The 13,622-nt window shown below is 47.2% G+C and overlaps 2 protein-coding genes across 2 annotated transcripts; both read right to left on the bottom strand.

Moving 5' to 3' along the window:
- Positions 1 to 5,468: 5,468 nt before the first annotated feature.
- On the bottom strand, positions 5,469 to 8,304 carry ENH_00036810 (hypothetical protein, conserved; the record flags this gene model as incomplete). The annotated part of the gene is made up of 8 exons (XM_013585090.1): positions 5,469 to 5,626; positions 6,029 to 6,323; positions 6,458 to 6,541; positions 6,661 to 7,014; positions 7,142 to 7,246; positions 7,442 to 7,569; positions 7,689 to 7,967; positions 8,094 to 8,304. 8 exons carry the CDS (start codon positions 8,302 to 8,304, stop codon positions 5,469 to 5,471), a joined length of 1,614 nt encoding a protein of 537 aa, XP_013440544.1.
- A 1,704-nt stretch (positions 8,305 to 10,008) lies between these two features.
- ENH_00036800 (hypothetical protein) lies at positions 10,009 to 11,223 on the bottom strand (the record flags this gene model as incomplete). The annotated part of the gene is made up of 1 exon (XM_013585089.1): positions 10,009 to 11,223. One exon carries the CDS (start codon positions 11,221 to 11,223, stop codon positions 10,009 to 10,011), a length of 1,215 nt encoding a protein of 404 aa, XP_013440543.1.
- Positions 11,224 to 13,622: the final 2,399 nt, after the last annotated feature.

The following is a 13,622-nucleotide window of genomic DNA, read 5'->3' as shown; positions in this document are numbered from 1 at the left end:
CGTGATGAGCAGTATGCCGGCGCCCTTGAGAATATCCCGCTACGTCATGCCCCAGAACCAACGTCTCCAGACAGCTGTTTAAGACATAACGAGGCTCTCAGGCTGTTGGACTACTTTGGCAGTTTCTAAATTCACAGCAGACCTATCCTAGGTTTTCCAGTTAACCAATTACATAGTGAGGCCACGTGGTCGGTCATCTTCATTGCTGCACTCTGTTCTTCAGTAAAAGGGCTTTATATTTGAGATTTACCATGGCGATCATCGCACAAATTCAGTCCAGTCTATATTTAGGCATAGATCTGACGAGTACTCGCCAGCAGCGCGCAAAAGAGACGAGTATGTGAAAACGCTGGTGCTGTCGCAGTGGATGCCAACCCAAGAGGCAGAATTCCTTACGGTTGGGCGACTGGCATTGCATAATGAAAACTCGCTGGCTAAACATTTGTGCGTTGGTTGTGTACGGTTTGTTTCTGGGGGCCCCTGGAAGTTTCCTGTTTGAAGAAGCTGACCAGCTAGTGAATTCCGCAACGCGGCTAAATCAGTTTACTCTTAGCTAGCTTGCGTAGAAAACAGTTTGCTGGCTATCCCCTTGTCGACCCTTCTCTCGGAGACCTACAGAGGGGAGACAAACTATAATTCTTAATCGGTGAGACGCTCAGCTGGGTTCCTGCTAGAACCATGACTCCTCAGGAGGATACCTAGGATACAGACGTGGAGATGGGCTTATGTATTTCTAGCACTTCGCTCCCAGTTTGTCATTTCTACTAGGCTGGTGCTGTAGCAGCCTGTTCACTGTAGGGAGCACCTCCTCACTGGTTGACTAAGCTGGACATGGCTACTATGGGACTGCATCTGTCTCCCCTTGGATGTCTGTCACTGCCTGGCCGTGCTCTGCATTGCTAATTCAGTGTCTTGGCAGATCCAAACTGCCGAGAGTAGCTGCAGAGCGGATTGAGACTGTTAGACTGAGGACCGAACTCCTAAACATTCTAGTTACTTCCAGTTGTTGTATCGATGTGCAAGTTTTCGAATCATATAACCCTAAAGGCCATTTGGGGCCGTATCGTATTGTTGCGCACTAACTCGTGTCTTCAAAAGCCTGAGGAATGGAAGGTCGAGGAGCGTTGGCGCGACACGAAGGGTGGTTAGTCCTACGTGTGGCTGATAGCTGGTGTTGTGTCGCTGCAACAATCGAACAAAAATACCTGGGAAAAGCTGGTCACACCCTGCTATTCCTAAGGTAGTGGTACAGTCTCTGAAGCGACAGGCACCGCACTAAGGGCCACGTGCAGCACAGCGGTAAGCCGGCATGGCCAGGAGATACTGAAATTTGTGTGGACAGTGGAAAGCGGCAGCACAAATCTTTAGGATGAAGATGCGAGAAAATGCAAAACAAGGGACAGAATTGTCTAATTTATGGGTGTAGCTGAGAAGATCTGATGCCATTCTTGTAGCGACAAAGAGGCCGAAGCAACAGCAGTGCAGCGCCACAGTCTGAGGGTTTCCCGGGACTTTGCACCTCTATTGCAATCAACATGCTGGCACTGGAGAAGCTCGACTGGCACGCCCTTTTGGTGCCCGCGTGTATTCAATTTGGTCAAATTCGGGAAAGATAGTCGGCAAATCGCTTCATTTTTCTTGTTCAAGATTGCTCTTCGAGAGACAATATTCACACCCACCCAGGAAGCTCAGCACTAGCAAGCATTACAAGCCTAAAATGGACTATAATTTAGTGTCACAGAAGTTTTGACGGTGATCTCCACAGAAATTCGTATTTGGTCAATGATACTCTAAGCAAAGGCACTCTTGGCAGCCGTGCGTCGAATGCATGAGTATCTGCTGGATTCAGTAAAGCTGACGAATTCACTTGCCTGCTGCCAGCAGCTGACGACACCTCGAATAAGAGCAGTGTTTGCTTTTGCCAGCACATTCAGCCTTACACTAACCTCAATCCGACAACAGAGTCGGCTACATGCAGTATATCGTCCGTACGTACGGTTTCCACAAACAAACGCTGCCTCAGCCGCGAGAAAAAGATGAGCTCTCACTTGAGTATAGCGAGGCTTGGGTCCAATTCAGCTTTGGAATGGGGAAGCTTGATAGTAACCCCTGAAGTACTCAACATCTAGAGTCCATGCGTCAGTTGGAGCCAATGGGGAAGAAGACCACCGTAGGCGGGACAAGAGACAACGCAAAGACTCGTCATTAACAAAGACAGAAACTGTCCAGTGGCGCCTCAGCGATGCAGTGACCAAAGGTATTTCTAGAAGTTATACCGTGAAGACAAGCATTATTTGCTTCAGGAGAAGCTGATTGCAACTGTCAGTTGGTGCTGTGCAAGCTGGTGCATCCGGTCTAAAGGTTAAAGACATTGGAGAATACAATTAGCCTCAGGGCACCTCACTAAAGGTGAAATATACTAGATGAAACTATAGAGAGGATCCCTGCATAATTTGAGGCACATGAGAAATGGGCTTCATACTCACAACGGCGTTCTAGTGAAGCAACTCTGCTTCATTGCAGGTCCACGAAACGCAGGAAGAACTGTCTCGTCTAGGCCTCCAGCACCGAACAGATGTTACTCTTAAGTGATGGTGTGGTAGGGCTATACGCAGTGCATTTCCCGTGTGTCTTCCCCAAGTTCTAGGCTATTCCAGGATGTAATAGGGGAGGAAAAGATAAGCCACACACTGTCCACTCCGACCCAATTATCAGAAAACAGCACTGTTGCTTCTCGCTCAGCTGTTGCGCCTTCATACCACAGAACGCTATGCCCCCATTTTTGACTCCTGAGAAGTACCAATATTGACACTCTGCTCCTCCTAATGCCGAGTAGTTGAATTGTTTAGTGATAAAGTCCTTTACGAGGGCGTTGGACACCGCGAATGATCATATTCAGAGATAGACAGAAACCGATCTCAAAGCTTCCTAAACTCCTTCCTGCAGGACTGGCGTAGTCTGTTTGCCTGCACGTTGTGCTGAGCTAGACGGCAAGTACCTTTGGGAGGGGTTTGTAATGTGCCGACAGTAGTTTGCAGATTAGTAGTGCCAGCGTCAAAAGGCTGAGGAGGCTACCGGAGCCTTCACATATTTGGTTTCGCTTTTCAGGGTTTGTGTGGGAAAAGTCCTGAGACCCCAAGCCCTTGTAAGGAGTGTGATGCCACTTGCCGCATAGTGGATGCAGTGTAGCAGGCCAAACTCCACCGGCTCCTGGTGTCACTGGCCCGGTGGCAGGCATCGGCTTTTTCAAAATCTTCTCTCAAACCATACTGTCTGATTCATGCTGGTCCTAGGTTTCTTCGAATATCATCGGCTTTGAGTAGTGAGCAGTACGGGCTGTGCGCCAGCGAACTGTTTAGGGCTAGCATTGCCCAGCTGAGTGGCGCCCCATTTTTTCAGTAGTTTGTGCCTGTTCTCGTCCGGCAAGCTGCTCTGCACTTTTGATTGTCACAGGGACGATTTTTCTTGGCTTCCTTAGTGGATATCTGCGAATGGACTATGACGGCATCCCGCGAGCTCCTTGTAGGGTCCATTATCATGGGTTTCTCATTCACGAATGCGAAGAGTCACAAAAGCCACTGCTTTTAGGACATAGACAGCAGCTAGGATGGGTAAGTTTGCGGAAACAGGGAAAAGTGGGACTCTTCATGTAGTAATTATGCAAAGCAGGAATTGCTGCAAATTGCTGCCACCTCCTGTTCAGTATCATGCCATAAGTTACTACTGAGGGCTACTCTGGAATGATTCAAGACAAAAAGCGCCGAAAAGCGATCCGCTCAATTACACGTATTGTTATGAAAATTGTCATCCCTTCCGTGACAAGGACTGCTGTTTTTTTGCTTTCTTCCTTGCCTGCAACCAAAGTCGGAGGTTTGGTACCGGCACACAAAGCAAACAAGTGCTAACGCCTGCGTTCGGCGAACCCACGCCAATGCAGAAAAAGCACCAACCTCTTTTAATCGGAAAGAGGCAAAAGTGCTCGTATTTGCATTCGTTGCTTTTAGCTTCCTGAAAGCTGTAACGAGATGCGTGTGTTCTGCACTACGTGACGAGATACGAGAATAAAGGAATTTGGCGACATGTGTCGGTATACCTACTTCAAATCGGGGTTGCTATGGCTACATCCCAGTAGCGAAGGACGAGAGTGAGAACAAGGTTTCCATCCACGTAGAAGGATCCATGCATGTCAGTGAAAAAGAGGGAGGGAAAGAACGCGAAAAAGAGGGCGGCATAAGGGAGACAATGGAAGCTAGGAGGAACGTTCAAGCTGCTCCTATTTCGAGCTGAGGCAAGAATTAGCGAGCTCTTCATATGCACGTGTCAGAAGGTCAACGATGGCAGGGAACTTGGCGTCAAGTGCCGTGAAATGATGTTTAGAGTTTGTGGGGTCTGTCATTTCGTGAGGCTGTTATGTTGGGATGCCCGCGCTGGCCAACGTGTCGCATCTTATCAATCCTGCCCGCACGTACGTTTGGGCTGGAGTAAGTTCATGACTGCACATCCTGAAGTCTGTTGGGATAGAATAGGCTTTATAGAGAGCTCCGCGTGCACCTGCTTGGACCGGCACATGCGGATTCGTGTTGTTCATGTCTCTCCGAAGGCTCAAAATACGCTTTCATCTCTCATACTTACTCGATAGTAAGCTCAAAATGTGTAAATATTCGATTGATTCACTGCGCAGTTTAAAAATGAGCAAGGGTTCGTTAAGAATGAATCTCTTTGGTTTGGCGCAATCTCTTCGCTTTAGTGAGTTCATCGAAATCATTCATTCCGGCGCCTTAAACAGCAAATAATATCGATTTTCGCAGTGCGGGCGTCGCGCTGTAAGGCTTTCTGGTTAAGATTAGTATTTGTCAGCTCTCCTTTCCCCCTATGAATACGGTAGTGAATTGACTTCATTCCATGTCGAATTACGGCATGCTATGGTTTTGCTGCAGAATGCTCTACACATTATGGGGAATCGATTTTCTCAATAAATGGGCGATGAACGGGGTATCTAAAAAATATGTCAGTTTCACGAATTTTTGGTATAAGCTACTCTGTAGCTGCAAAAATACTAGCAACTGCTTAAAGGCCTGAAGAGCGTTTTGTACCAGCACATGGTGTCAAAGCCTGACCGAACGCCTTTGTCCTGCGTTTCATATAATAAAAATGTGCCTTCCACTTTGCGATGCAGCCAGCTTCACTTTTCAGCTCTCGTTGTTCGCAGTGTTGTTTTTATTGTCACACTTTAGCTGGCACCCTAGTTTAGCTTGCACATGCATACTTTAGATGGAACCCAACTGCGCATTTTTCCAGGCATTAGCGGAGACTATCTGAGAATAAGAAACAGAGTGACTGACCACCTGGTTAATTGAAGTTGCTGGTACCTGGACCCCACCCATGCAGCCTATGCTTTAGTTAAGATAGCTTGAATTTAGCCTGAGTTTCCATATCACCTGTGGCATTAGAAAATAGAGCAATTTAGTTTAGGCTTGTTCTATGAAATATAGCTTCTGCGAAGGTTCCCCAGGATCACTCGGAACTAGCCCGGTCAGTGAAGCAGAGACGGAGTTGAAACTGCGGCGAGATGGTCCGCCAATGCTTCGTTGCAACGCATTTCGGATAATCAAGCGGTGGCATTTCTCTGCAAAAGTGAAACAAGTAATGCTACTCTGACGTGCCACCCTACAGATAAAGTAAGTAACACAGGAAGAAGGTGCCGAACGAAAATTGCTGCTTATGCTAGCAAAATTTCCCGGTTTAGCTGCATAGCTTCGAAACACTTCCCTGATTGAGCAGGATTATGTTGCCGTATTGAGCCCAAATATACGGGCACAATGTAAAGCTTAAAAAGTATTCAAAGTCTATTCACCGTGCACTAAGATATCCCAAGATATCCTGTGCGCTCGGCGACTCACCGCATCATCTGCATGCATTTGGGCGACTTTGAGACCAAAACGCTTGTGTGTGCAGAACCAGTATTCACCGGTGTGTGAGTGGAAAATTTAATAATCATTCACAGGGGGAACTGCTAGAGCAGCAATACTCTTCAGTAGCCTTCTTTGTTCTCCCTCACAAAGGTGACTCGGTAATTTCATCCGCTTGATGCAACCAGCAAAGATTATCAAATATTTTTCTAGGCTTTGGCAGTGTTGGGCTTTTTCAATCCACAGTGCATGCCTCTGCAGCATTGCCATGTGAAGGGTGGAGTCTTTTGCGGAAAATTCAGGTCCAAGCGCATTCAGGCAATGAGTTCGCAAGTCGCAGAGGAGAAAGCGAATGGCTGCTCGTCCCATGGAAAGAATGCTCTCCGAATTTGTCCGAGCGGCGACTATCTTTTCCTGAAGACGCCATTAAAATTTTTCAGATTGCAGCGGCAAATTGAAACATCACCCACTTCTACGCTCAGAGCTTCTTTCACGCATAAATCTGCATCTAAAGCAGTTGACATGTATAGTCCTATCTGTGTGCTTACGTCTTCTCGTTGTGCTGTAATGGTTGTGCACTTCGAGTCCTCCTCGAGAGGAATGCCATTTGAAGCATGGTTGCCGACATCAACCTGGTTGACAGGGAACATTACAGCAGCACCTTTCATGAGAGTTGCCCAAAATGCCTAGCTGAGAATTAGCTGGAGTCATTGCATACATGGAAAATGGCGCGGTAGGCACAAACGCTTACGCATCCTGGCAGTAGAATTGGCAGTGCTCCAACACCCGAGCTCGATGAAAATTCGTTTGAATAACCTGCCTGCTGAAGTGTCTCAAGTACATAAGTATTCCAGAGGTCTGGTGTGTCTGAATCTCGCGTTAGGCGATAATTAAGGCTTCTCGCCTCCGTTATAGTGTTACTCATATCATGTGCTGGTTCACGCGCCTCGAAGCTTTCCTTTCTCAGTTTGTCAGTGGCAAATGCGCTACCAGATGCTTGTGAGCGAGCTCTTTCCATCCTTTTGCGCGCATTCACAGCCAGAAGGCGAGCACCAAGGAATCCAAAGTGCCGGATTGGAAAATATTCAGCTCGCCGCTTTCCAGACTGCAGAAACAGCACTTGAAATACACGGGTTTATTCCTAGCAGAAAGAGTGATTTATTAGAGTTTCGGCACAAAACAATCCGTGTCTTTCTTTTTATCTCATGGAAACATTCATTTTCTAACTGTACCTGGACGTCAGTAAACGTGCACGCCCATCGGAGCTGCTTTTTGTCGAACCAGATGCCTGGTACTCTTGTCAGTCTAGATGCGTGCCGTATAAGCACTCGTGAAGGCTGCACAAATGTAGCGAAGTAAAACAAGTGTAGACAAATTTGTCGCTGGCAAGATTTTACAAATAGTCTAGGAATGATTATTGGAAGGAGGCCCATGCGAAAGTCTAACCATTTAGAGGCGCTAGCGAGCTTAAAACTATGAACTGTTCAGGGCCAAAAGCAAAAGTTGGAAATGAAGTCGCTCGTCAACCTCACTGCCTTTGAAAGTCGTCTATCTCTTTCCTCGTCGTATCCACCGTCCGTGATTGCGCCGAGCGTATTAGGTTGATCACTCTCAAAAGAAGTCTCCGAAGCACCAACGACAGAGGTGGGTTTACTTCTGTCTGCAAGGAGCGCAACCCTGGTTCTAAATACATTGGCTTCACAAATGATGGCGTCAATTTGGGAAAAGCTGTTTGGCCTGCTGTTCGGCCAAAGAAGCCTAGTGTGCACGACGACTCACAGTCGCACTGTTCCGGAAAACTTGAAGGACTGCTTTTATTTTGTTCTGCCTTTTCCAGCTGCAAAGCACCAGGAGCGTTGGGGTCCTGTGCTAATAAAGACGCAGCAGTACTTCTTGGTGATTTCAACTCAGATTGGGGAACTGAAACTGGCTGGGACAACACTTGAAGTGCAGCATCTTCAAAGGCGGCGCTTTCTTTGCACCTAGAGCCTCTTGGAATGTGGTTTGTCAGACGAGTATGTATTGCAAGCAATCGTGCTCGGTCGAAACCGTATCTTGCTGAAGTAACAGAATTAGCACACATTCTTTTAACAAAGGAAACGCATTTCTTCGCTGAGCACAGCAGCAAGTGACAGTTCTGAAGCTAATCAGCATGCAGAACATTCGCGCGCAGCCAAGACTTACCGATGGGAAAATACTTGGCTTTTCGGTGTCCTGAGATGTCGTACCAGGTTGCCTTCCACCTCAGTGAATGCTTATCAAAGTGAATGCCTGGTGTGTGATGCATTTGATGAACCTGCTGCAGACGAAGACGTTCGTATCTTTCGGCTCGTCCCCAAAGAAAAACGCCTTCTTCAGCACTCGGTTTTGAGAAGCTAAGAAGGCGTGCAGCCATTGCTGCACGATTGTCCTCAACAGGCAGTATTGCCGACTGTTTCTTCTGGCTGACGCTGCCAGCATGCATAGGCCCACACAAGGAGTGAGAACTATGTAGCTCCGGTGAAAGGAGAACCGTTGGAGCTGTTGCTCTAGAGGAGCCTAGCTCTTCCGGTTGCAGGGTTTGCTTAGCCTGCCAGTTAGAAGCTCCCTGCTGAAAAATAATAGTCACTCGAAGAAAGAATGGGTGTAAAATACTGGGCAGGAAATGGGAAACAGATGCAGATCTAGGGAAACCGGATGCGCAAGATCACAGCAAAGCAACATTCAGCAGATGCCGACGAATTAGTGAAATCTTTTGACAGAACGGCTTTGGCAAATGTTTTTTTCCTTTTACTGTGAGGAACGTGAGTAGCAAAAGTACAGTAAAAAGGAAAGCTTAAAATAAGAGAATAGCAATGAACTGTCTAGAGCTACTAACATACAGGGAAGCAGCAAAAGAGAAAATAATGAAAAGCTAAGATGCAAGGGCGCTACAATTTCGCAAAAGCGGCTTACTGCGTGTGTATAAGGCTCTAGAGAGCTTTGGCGAACAGGATCATACTTTTCTTGAGCAGATGATGTCTCAGACATAGTTGAAGAATAACCTCTGAAACGGACGCTACTTTCGTTGGTCAAGGCCTTGGTATTACTGGCAGTCGATGGTCTGGAAACACTGGCGTTGGTTTCATCCGCGCTGCTCCCAAATCCGCACATTTCTAGGCCATCGGAACAACAAGATGCTTGAGACTCCTCCGTGCTCCTATCAGAATTGTGTGCAGGCTGGGGGATGAATGGTGAAGGCGGCGCTAGCACTCCGGAAGCCTGCTCTCTAGACTTCTCCGTACTGTTCGAATAGCAAATATCTGAAGATATTAAGGGCGTCGCCATCATTGCCTGCCTACTTTTGTTGTCAGGGGCTGCACTACTAGGACCAGACACTTTATAGTTGTCTACGTCAGGAAATGTCGTGAAGGGCCACTGCGCCGGACTTGGCTGCAAAACCGGTGTATTGGAGAGTATGCCCTGAGGTTTTCTGATAGGACTACTGGGCCCTGATGTATGACCGCGACCTATTTGGCCACCTTGTTCTATCTTATTAGTTTCAGTAGGGTGCAGACCTTGCTGCGAGGGCGATGGGAGTGCTCTAATACTACAGTTTTGTGGCTGAACGCTGCTTGGACAATGATTGGTGTCCGGCGATCTTGTTCCATTCCCAGCTGCCACCCTTTGGCTCCTCCCTGTCAGTAAGAGACCTGGCGTAGCTAGTGGCTTCTCTGGACAAGACAGAGGGCACATTTCCGTGCTACTCTGCCACGTCTGGCCGCACAGATTAGTAGGGCCAGTAAAAGCAGGTTGCAGCTGGAGAGACATTGCCATAGGTCTCTCAGAAGCAAGCGGCACCACATTTGTACCTCCAAGGGGGCCAATAGCCCCTGCCACTACTGCTCGGTCGCTGCCTTGATCGTCACTCCTCGTAGAGCTAGGCGGCGGCTCTGTAGCTTGGACTGGATTAGTTAGAAGTGGCGAGGAAGCCTCCAGAGACGTGGTTTTGGTGGACTTGAAGCTTACAGCCATGTCGTATCCCTCACGCATCCCGAAAAGTTTAACTGGGAAATACTTTGCCGCTCGACGCCCATTGTGAGCCCATCCAACAGACCAGCGAAGCTGCGCAACCATGTGTTCAATGCCATGCAGTACACAAGATCAAGATGAAGACTGAGTGACCATAAATTTCCCTTAAATTTACCAGCAATTTGTAAGTCACAGCAGGCCGTAAGTAATATCTCTGTACCTGGTGCTTGTCAAAATATATGCCAGATATTTTAGGGTATGTAGCAGCTCGCCGGATGAGAGCATCTACTATCCGGGTCCTCTCTCTCTTATACTCTTCTTTAGGGGCACCTCCGCGAAGCTTTTCCAAATGTTCTAGCCAAGATCGCCCATCATTGGCATCATCCAGATATTCCATCGGTGGCATAATGGTTCCACAACGCATAGAATTTCCACGATGCACCAAAGTGGAGCTGGTGCCAATAAGACTACGGCTTTCGCAAATATTTTGTGAGCTCGTGGATGTGCGGCACATTATTTGCTCTCTAAACGATTCCGTAACACTCCACTGTATCTGTAGTCCACCAGGATATGCCCCTTCGCAGGAGGGGCTCCACGTTGATGGCGCCTCTGGCGCTGTTTTGCAGCTAGTGTATGGCCAAAATGGTGGACACGGGCTTCCTCTGTCGAGGCCCTCGCCATCTTGCCTAGTGCTGGCTTGGTTTACGGCTTTTTGGCATTTTGGAGGAGGAAGTACTCCCTTGTCGAAAACCGTTTCCTGTGAAAAATCTGATGAAATACTTTTGAGCCAATTGTTGCTGCTGGAGTCTGTGGCATCGCCAGCGGTAGATACAGAAGAATCGCTTGAGCAATCTTCAACAGAAGGCTCAGCTATGGCGGGCAGCAAAAGTTTTCGCTCTGGATAAGGCATACCCCGTGGAAATGACGGCCAGGGAGGCCCCTCGGGTTTAGACGAGGATGCGGTGTCACCGGAACATTTTTGCTTTTGTTCGTCGTGGCATCTTGAGGCTGTTGCTGGGTGCATTAGCCACGGAACAGCACCCAAAGGTGAGGCATTATCAGAGTGCGTGCAGGGAGCCGGGAGAGGAAAGATTGTGTTTGCTGCGGGAGACTGCTCCGGACTGCTGAACGGGATTATATTCATATCACAGCTTACAGAAGAAGATAATATATTACTTAGTTTGGACGTGTCCTCGGGCAGACTGCATCGAGGAAATCTTGCGTCTGCCTCGACGCTTGCTGAAGTTGCTCCATACCGAGAAGATGCTAAGAAGCGATTGGACTTATCTTTACATGCATCGCCAAAGGCTACCTCAAATGCCATTGTTTTTCTACGTCTAATGCAAGTATTTGAAAAGTTGACGCTGATGAGACAGCACCATGTAAATATCAGCACTTCAATCCTGCCCGTGGGATATCAGCAAACTGATGCGCGAGTACCGAAAGAAAATAGCAGCACTTATTTACCGCTAGTAACTAGTATTGGCTGTTTGGCAACATCTGCACACGGAAAACTGTGCTAGGAAGCAGCCTCACACTCTGTCACACAACTACCACTAGGTGAACAACGGCAGCTGCCCACGGACGGGGGCTCTAAAGACGCTTTTCAGGAAAAACTCGACGCTCGTAGTGGACTAAACGTAAATAAGTCACTTTGAATGCACAAAAAGACACCAAATTCAACTGGGCAGTGACAAAATGTGAACTACACCAATGAGCTTCCATGGTGGCCCGCACACCCCCTACCAGCCCACGAGCTTTAAGGAAGCCGAGGTCCACTGTGGTGTTAGCGCGCTTAGTCATCCTACTCTGTATTTCCAAATATATTTTTGTCTTGAACGTTAAGAATATTTACGAAAGGAAACATGCTGAGAGCATCCACGGAATGTACGCTCCCTTCACAAGCACCCAGGATCCAGCCCCCATGCACTAGCCGAGAGCGGACGTACACGTGAAGCCCCATGCAGTGTAGAGCTTTCTCGATGTACAAAGCATATTCGGCTTGGCAACTACATCAACGCCACATAGTGATTTTGCGGCTGCCATGCTGCGTCGTCACTACATGTGGCAATACTGCATCATTCTACTGTAGCCACTACATTGTAATTGGACTCTATACAGGCTTGGAAACTAGCCTTAAACAAAGTTTGACGAAGTTTTCACATATTTACAGGCACAGTATTCGCATTTATGCAGGAGTTAAACGTCATGCTGCCAGATTATGTATCCATTGTTGAGATGATTTCAACGCCTACGGGTGCGAGAGGTAAATAAAATCTGTCGGAAAATGCGAGTAGTAGAAGAAGCCCCACTAGAAATTTTCTTGTGATACCTGTAGGAACAGTTAATACTGCTGTTTAAGAGAGTTTCAGAACTGGACGGAAAGAGCGCAGACACACGATAACGCAGAGCTGCAGAGACTTTGGACTGGAGCAAGCTGCTCACGCGCATCATTTAGTTTCTTCCAATCGTACCTTTTACCCACTTGAAATAACCAATCTCTTGCTTTTGCTAAATTCACCGGTTAAGCCTGAAGGAAAGCTGCTTCTTTTTGAAAACTGCCACACGCGTCCAAACGCATAAGGAGCCCACCATCAAACTTTGCAAGCTCGAAGCGTTTCATTTTCCTTCTATTTCTGGCCACTCCAGCGTAGCCTCTAATTTACACATATGTTTTCCCTCCTGGGAGATAGAGAGGCCACTTGTGTGGAGAATAAAAGTAGTTGCAGGTGTGTTCTAGCGGGAGACGCTGTTTAAAAAAGAATAAGTTCTTACTTCCTGTGAGAGGGCGTCTTGGAACGACACGTGTTTTTTCTTCTTCAAGAAATTCGATTTGAGATCAGAGCTCAGAACGCCGTTGACGGAGTTCAGGACGAGTTTCATACTAAAGGGCCTACACGAAGAAAACTACTGTGTTTTACACCTGGACGCTACGCCGTAGGCAGAAGCTACCCATTTTCCTCCATTGATGAGCGCAAACAGAAGAGAAAACAAAGGAATAAAAACTCCAAGTGGATACTCTGCATAAACAATTGCTTCAGGCAGCAGTTGGTTTCACAAGATTGAGGACGAATTCAACACATAATAAGGTGGGGAAGTAACCGCCTATAAAGCGCTCAATAAATCACAACGTGAGAATAAATATTTTGGACTACTTGAAACGGTAGAACAGATTTTCGGCTGCTCTTAGCGTGAAATTGCAGCTTTATTTTTCGGAAGTCCCACTAAGCTGCATCTATCAGAGTAGCGAGAAAATTCTGTTGAACTGGCAAGCTCAAAAAGTAAAAGGCAAGGTCGAAATGATGACTTTGGAAACAGAGAGGTCATTGACCTGAATAGAAAGTAACTTCCAAATGATAGATTAAGGAACTAAGACATTTATAACCTGAAGGAGCAGAAAAAGGTTCCTGGCAAGTTCACAGAAGACCCTCTCTAGAGAACATGTGAAAGATTGCCATTAAAGATCCAGTTGGAAGTACCTTTCGCAGAGGTTCTAGCCCTCTGGACGAAAAGATCGCAAACAATCAGCTGTCCACGGCATCCAACAGGATCCCTTCACTGATTCCCGTCTTTCAAATGAAAGAAAGGGAAAACTACTGTTTCCCAGTCCATTCAGCGGAGATATATTCTGATATTTAGTCAGGTGTTTTGAAAGCTGGTGCAGGCTTCCAAGTTTCCGTGATTTTTTAAACAACATGAGTAAAGTAATATTTATGAGTTCCC

This window comes from Eimeria necatrix, genomic scaffold (genome assembly GCF_000499385.1).
Source record: "Eimeria necatrix Houghton genomic scaffold, Enh_scaff26, whole genome shotgun sequence".
In the NCBI taxonomy this organism is placed as follows: domain Eukaryota; phylum Apicomplexa; class Conoidasida; order Eucoccidiorida; family Eimeriidae; genus Eimeria; species Eimeria necatrix.
This window is presented reverse-complemented; position numbering and strand designations above follow the sequence as displayed.